The sequence below is a fragment of the Alosa pseudoharengus genome, unplaced genomic scaffold (assembly GCF_046254945.1).
Source record: "Alosa pseudoharengus isolate Yale_2024_CS ecotype anadromous, Long Island Sound unplaced genomic scaffold, YU_APseudo_1.1 YU_APseudo_1.1_scf_1, whole genome shotgun sequence".
NCBI classification, from domain to species: domain Eukaryota; kingdom Metazoa; phylum Chordata; class Actinopteri; order Clupeiformes; family Clupeidae; genus Alosa; species Alosa pseudoharengus.
Genome location: NW_027468564.1, coordinates 31,004,095 through 31,011,594, shown reverse-complemented (window position 1 = coordinate 31,011,594; position 7,500 = coordinate 31,004,095). Strand labels below are relative to the sequence as shown.

Below are 7,500 nucleotides of genomic sequence, written 5' to 3'. Positions count from 1 at the left end.
AATATTGTTTAATTTTGCGATTGAGATATCCACGCACTGGCGCCCCCCCTGCGACGTGTTCGCCCCCCGGTTTTAGAGCTATTCTAAATGCAAAAATGCATAGACATTGCATGACAAAACCGTGACTGTTAACAAACTATAAGCTATATAAGGTAGGCCCTATGCTAGGCCTATTACACAACACAAATTGTCACCAGGCTATGCTGGCGACCCAAATAAAATCTCCGTTGGAACCAATGGCTTACACCTTACAGTATCAAGCTGCCACCTCTTGGCGAAAAGTTAATAGTTTTGCATATCAGTAGTAATACATTTCACGTAGCTGTGAATCACGGAAAGGGCGAATGAAGTGGACACTTCTAAATGGAACCCAACCCACTGTACAGTAACTCAAGGTCTGTGGCTAAAGCAGCCATAATGAAAGCGTTATCATTGTTTGGATACTTCACACACACGTGTTTTTTAATCGCATAGACTACAACTACCAAGCTGGAATCAAAGCACATCGACTCCCCTCTCACACCCTAAACACGCACTTCGAACAAACAAAAAGCGCCTCAGTCTCACGGAATAGCCATAGGCAAAACTGTATCTGACCGGTGTAACGTTGGTACTAAATCATCCATCTCAAAGAATGATTTTTGTAGCACGTGCAACAAATATGTGTAGGTACAGCCCTGCCCTGAATACATCTCAACGTGCGCTCTAAAACATCTGGTTTAAATGGAGATGTAGATCATCACGGGATCATAGACAGGTTATCTTTCAGGTAGCCTAGGCCTATATATTTTCCACTAAAAAACCATCACGTAGCGAACGTGTTGTGGCTAACTCACTTAGCTCCTGTTAGTAGCCTAGGTTATGGTCATAAGCAAATGAGATGACAGTCGAAAGATACAATTAGTGCTGTTATCGATTTGCTTGGTAGCCTATAAACGCATTTATGGTTTTCTACAAATACATCAATAATCAAATTGGCCTCCATCACTCAACCATGCTAACGGTAACATTATTTTACCTACGTTCTGCTATTGATAGGATTAACGTAGCCTACCTGCAGTAAAAAACAAGCATGTCCGATAAACATTCTCAGATTCATTTCGGCTTCAAGAGGAAATGGGAATTACATTTCATGCAGAAATCATCCTACCCTTAGACGTTCTCTGGTAAACTACTGTAGCCTACAGTCTTGTCCTTGTAGGAAGCATATGTCTTTCTAACCCACTTTAGATTAACTTCCAACAAAATTACGTCTCACTGCAACGATGCGCCATCTAGTGGACAAACGACTACTTATCGCCAATACTGGAAATGCAGCCATGATGATGATGATGAATATTTATTTTGGCTTTCTTTTAATCCTACTGAATTTGTAATTATGTATCAGCCGTTCTAATACCGATAGTATGTGGGTGCCTGTGTGTGTGTGTGCATGTGTATATGTGTGCACCACCATCTACAGGCCAATGAGTGTAGAGTAGTCACTAAATGTACACATAACTTAATTTTTTAGACCCCCCCCATGGATGAAATTCTACGAAACGTGGCATACCCCCAGAGAATGTCAGGTTAATCATACACATAAAATTTGGTGCAGTTCTGAACGTCTTTACTGAAGAGAGGGGCGATTAAAGCAGAATAATATTGCATTTTCATTTTTTACCGGGGGGGGTGCAAATCACAAATGAGTGATTATGGGCTAAGTTGATGTGGGCCCTTGAGACCAACATACCATAAAAATTTCTTCATCCTCGGTGCCACGGTTCAGGTAGTTATTTAGGAAAAACTGCATTTTTTGGGTTTCGGGGGGCCCAGCGCGGAGGGGGAGTGGCCCCCGGGGACCAAACGAAATTTTTCCGTAAAAGTCTAGTGGGGCTACATACCCACCAAATTTCATGTGCCCCGGTGTTTCGGTGCCCCGGGTATCGTTGACCAAAATTTCAGGAAGTAGATGACGGGAAAAAAAAAAAAAAAAAAAAAAAAAAACTTTGACAATCCCTATATGACCGCTTCGCTAGCTTCGCTAGCGGCGGTCATAATAATTGTGCTATGCATGTCATTTTAGTGTGTTAGCAATTGGAAAAATATCTGTATCACTAAAGGTTCCAAAACTACAGACCTTTGAAGCTTCAAGTCATTTTAAGCATCATGGTGAACAATCCTTTGTGTTCAACTTCCAACATTATTGGCTTTTTTGGCATTTCACACACATTAGTGAAACTTTGTGAATAGAAGTACATTTTCCTGTTGAATTAAAAAATCCAATCAGATCAGACATATCTTTTTTCCCCACTCATATATGGATTATAAGGTCATGTCCATGCTTTAACTTTAGTTGTTATCATTATCATATTGTCAGAACTTTTTTTTTTTAAATACCTGCACGAATCCATGTCATAAACACACACACAGATACACATTCATACACATTCACATAAACACACACACACACTCACACAACTCTCTCTCTCTCTCTCTCTCTCTCTCTCTCTCTCAGGATATGCTGACAGAGACGGACAAGATGTTGTCCTCTGGCCAGTGCATGTCTGACAGCAGCCAAGTGACTGGCCTGTTCACCATGATGGAGAAAGCCATGATGCTGATCGGACCCCAGCTCATCAGACATGCTAAAAGTCAACGCACACATATTGGTAAGAAGACACACACACACATATGCGTACACACACACACACACACGCACACACACAAACACACACACACATATATGCGTACACACACACACACACACACAGAGACACACACACACACTGAGAGGGAATCACAGCAGGCTAAACGTCAACACACACATATCAGTAAGAAGACACACACACATATATGCGGACACACACACAGACACACACACAGACACACACAGACACACTGAGAGGGAGTCACAGCAAGCTAAAAGTCAACACACACATATCGGTAAGAAGACTCACACATGCACACACACACACACACACACACACACACACACACACACACAGTCAAACTCACAGACACACACGCACACCGAGAGGGAGTCACAGCAAGCTAAAAGTCAACACACAAATATCGGGAAAGAAGAACACTAACCTTGATCGATGAAAGTTTCCCCTGACATGGATTAAAGGTAGGGTAAGCGATGCTACACGTTTTTTTTTTGCTACACTTTTTGCAACATTTAGCAAATATCTCCTCACAATCCACTAGTTCTCCATTCTCTGAGAACAAATCATACCCTGGATCCGTGGACTGGAAACAAAGAAAGTGGGTGCAGCGGCCCTTCCCCCGAACAATCCCAAAACACTGTGGGCCAGATGTACATACATTTGCGAACGTAGCATTATCAGCGCCATGGACAAACCGCAGATAGCGAATGATGCGGTATGTTAGCCAGGGTGCCAGCCGAACTTAGCCCCGGCCACAACATTTGAGGTTGGGAAGTTCGGTCTGGCATTGCTCCGTTGTGGAGCAACTATGCCCGAACTGCCGAGAACTGTTCGGACCAGAAAAACTCCTGAACAGTTATGAACACCACTAACCACTCGGTGAGTTGCACAGTTTTGAAAACGAACGTTAAGGGTTGTTTTAAGGACATGTTTGTGCATGCCCGTAGCCAGCCAGCCTGAAGTAGTCAAAACCGATTCTAAACGTGTCAAAAGATCCGAGACCCACCGTCAAAATGTCTGTGTCCACCACTCTAGTTCATCCAAAACAAACCAGAAAAGGGACTCAAAGTGCTAAATACCAGAATTTTCCTTTAAGTGGATGACGTGAAAGTGAAAGTAAGACATTCGAAAGGCCAACGAAAGTTAAGGTTGTCTTAGTACAAGACGCAAAACTGGTGCTTTAAATAGAGATTCTGTTGTCTTTGAAAGGTTTTTCTTATTGACGCATTTAACTGCAATTTGCACTTTCCCCTGGATCCTCCCATGAATGCATATGCATGACACTGAAAAGTGCAATTTGCTATTTTCAGCTCCCGCGACAGGCAGTCTGCGTTTTTACCTCAGTGCGGCCTGTTTGTACATACCTCACTAAGATTCTACGCACACGTTGCAAAACAAATACGCCTGAAGTGGGTGCAAAAGCATTTACAAAAGCGAGTACATCTGGCCCTGTGTGGGTTAGGGTTAGAGGTTAGGTTTACGATTAGGGTTAGGGTTAGGTGTATTTCTGCTGTTGTAAAATACCCCAGATGCCTAATGGTACATGGGTTTATCGATGGACTGATACTTTATGTTTTCCTGCATGTGTGTTTGTCTGTGTGCTTGTGTGTTTGTCTGTGTGTGTGTTTGTCTGTGTGTGTGTTTGTCTGTGTGCTTGTGTATGTGTGTGTGTGTTTGTCTGTGTGTGTGTTTGTCTGTGTGCTTGTGTATGTGTGTGTGTGTTTGTCTGTGTGTCTGTCTGTGAAAACAGAGGCGGAGCTTGTGGTGAAAAGAGGTAGAACTCCTCCCACTGGGCCGGTCACGTTGAGCGCAGAGAACGCCTCCTTCAACACCAGCTGGGAAATGGCTGCAGGCAACGGCACTTATCCAGGTATATACACACGCACACACACACACACACACACACACACACACAATTCAATTCATTTCAATTCAAGGTTGCTTTATTAGCATGACTGTAAGTAAGTACAGTGTTGCCAAAGCACAATTAAAACAGCAAAACAATTAGAACATTGACAGCATTACAGGAAACAGTAACATGAAAAATTGTGTGTATACCCTCACTTTCTCTCTCTTTTTCCACACACACACACACACAAACACACACACACACACACACACACACACACACATATGCATGTGATCACACACACACACACACACACACACACACACACACACACACACGGGCAGCATACACATTATAACACATTGGATTAAGTACAGACATTAGGTCGGGCATTATGGCAAGGTGTCCGACTCACTGTCCCTCATGTCGTGGCAAGCTGTAACGTATTTTGCAGCCAGCGGAGCAGTCAATCCTTCTCCTAGCAGGTGGGCCAATTTATCACAGTCTTTAAGGGAGCTAAAATTTGGAATTTTATTTGAGAATTGTAAAAAATATCTTTTTCTAATCTGTTCAAACTTTGGACAGTATAGGAGAAAGTGCATCTCTGTTTCAACCTCACCAGTCATACAGTGACCACAGAGCCGCTGCTCTTTGGGAAGCCATGATTTTTTGTACCGGCCTTTCTCTATGGCAAGGCTGTGGTCACTTAGCCTGTACTTGGTAAGAATCTGTCTCTGCTTTGTATCTCTGACGGTGGAGAGGTACTCTACACAATTCATAATCTCGTTTTAGTGACAAGTAACATTCTAATTTGGATTGTGATTTTGTTTGATCATCCCAATGTTCCAGATACTTATTCTTACTTTCATTCATAATTTGTTTTACTTTGATCTGATTTTGAAAAGCAGTGCTGGTCTGAGATCGATGGGTTAGAGTATTAGTTAACTTCAGAACCAACTGGCAAAGGGGACTGGTTTTAGGGCTGACCTCTTGGGTTTTGTATGCTTGAAACTGTATGGTGTTCTCGTCACTAGAATTTAGGTGGATCCAGAATTTTAAAGATCTTTTTTGTATATTTAATGCCAATGGGAATCTGCCTAATTCTGCCCTGCATGCATTTGTTGGTGTTTTCCTTTGGACTCTAAGAATGTTTCTAATAAATTCTGCATGTAGAGATTCAGTGGGATGTTTGTCCCATCTAGTGTAGTCTAGCTTGCTGAGTGGACCCCATACCTCGCATCCATATAATGCAATTGGCATTATTACACTGTCGAATATTTTGCACCAGATTTTAATTGGGATTTGTATTTTATGGAAATTTCTTTTGATGGCATAGAGAGCTCTACGAGCTTTATCTTTTAGCGCATTCACTGCAAGGTCAAAGCTTCCTGAGGCACTGAGTTTCAGGCCTAGATAATCATAAGAGAAAGAATGCTCTAGAGCGGTGTTTCCTAGAGTGAAAAGGTGTCTGCCTGCCTGAGATCTTGCTTTCTTTTGGAATATTACAATCTTTGTTTTGTCCAAATTGACTGTCAGGGCCCAGTTCTGACAGAATTGCTCTAGCAGATCTAGGTGCTGCTGTAGTCCTTGTTCTGAGGGTGACAGCAGCACCAGGTCATCTGCAAAAAGCAGAAATTTAACTTCTGTATTGTTTAGGGTGAGTCCAGGTGCTGTAGATTGTTCCAATACCACCGCTAACTCATTGATGTAGATATTGAACAGAGTTGGACTCAAGCTACAGCCCTGTCTCACCCCACGCCCCTGAGTGAAGAATTCTGTTCTGCTGTTGTCAATTTTTACAGCATTTTTATTGTCCATATAAATAGATTTGATTAAATCATAGGTTTTGCCCCCTACACCACTTTGTAAAATTTTGTAGAATAATCCATTGTGCCAAATTGAGTCGAAAGCTTTTTTAAAGTCTACAAAGCATGCAAAAATTTTCTTTTGTTTTCCTTTTAAAACATGGGTGTTGATTAGGGTGTGTAGGGTGTAAATGTGGTCAGTGGTTCTATGTTTTGGCAAGAATCCAATCTGACCTTTACTCAAGACATTGTGCTTGATAAGGAAGGCCTGTATACGGGCGTTTAGAATACAGCAGAAAGCCTTCCCCAGGTTACTGTTCACACAGATGCCTCGGTAGTTATTGGGGTCGAATTTATCTCCACTCTTAAATATTGAGGATATAAGCCCCCTATTCCAGATCTCAGGAAAGCAGCCAGCTTGGAGAACAAGGTTAAACAGTTTTAAGATGACCCTGTGCAGCTCAGGGGTGCTATGTTTTAGCATCTCTGTTTTTATATTGTCAGGTCCACATGCTTTTTTAGGTTTGAGTTTCAGGAGTGCTTCTGCTAATTCTTCAGATGTGATTTCGTAATCAAGGGGAGTTTGATTGTCTTTAATGACTTTTTCGAGGAAGTGTAATTTTTCCATTTTAATTTTTTGGCCAGTAGTGAGGTTATCGGGAGGGATTTTCTCGTATAGTTGCATGAAATAATTCCTCCATGTTTCTCCATCTTTTAGGGGTAGCTCTGGGTTTTGTTTGGGATTCAGGGTGTTCCACTTTTCCCAAAACTGATTTTGGTTGATGGAGCTTTCAATTTCATCTAGTGTTGCATTATAGAGATTTTGTTTTTTCTTTTGAATCATTTGTTTATATATTCTTTGAGTTTTTTGCAGTAATTTTCTCTCATCTCTGGATTGTTTGGTTGCCGGTGTTTTTCATTTGATAGTTGTCTGAGATTTTTCCTCATCATATCACACTCCTTATCAAACCATTGCTCTTTGTGGACTTTATGTTTGGGTTTGGAATTACCTCTTGAGAGGTTTGCTTTATGTGCAATTATGTGGTAAAGTTCATTTACTTGATTTACGGCTGTTTTAACAGCTGGTGGATATGGATGAAATTGTGTTAGTAAAAAACTATTAATTTTATTAGTAATTTCAGAAGAGTTGGCTGCATTGGTGAATTCAGATGCACTGTCAGATGTCCATTTATAT

General features: G+C 41.5%; 1 protein-coding gene across 1 annotated transcript in view; it reads left to right on the top strand.

Annotated features, from left to right (window-relative positions):
- The first annotated feature begins 2,585 nt into the window (after positions 1 to 2,585).
- The window catches only part of LOC143125244 (adhesion G protein-coupled receptor E5-like), a 13,691-nt gene continuing 8,776 nt past the window's right edge, over positions 2,586 to 7,500 (top strand). The window contains exons 1-2 of the mRNA XM_076286588.1: positions 2,586 to 2,651; positions 4,402 to 4,521. Of these exons, the coding sequence (XP_076142703.1) occupies positions 2,594 to 2,651; positions 4,402 to 4,521 (178 nt within the window). The 5' untranslated portion in view covers positions 2,586 to 2,593. The remainder of the gene's footprint in view (positions 2,652 to 4,401; positions 4,522 to 7,500) is intronic.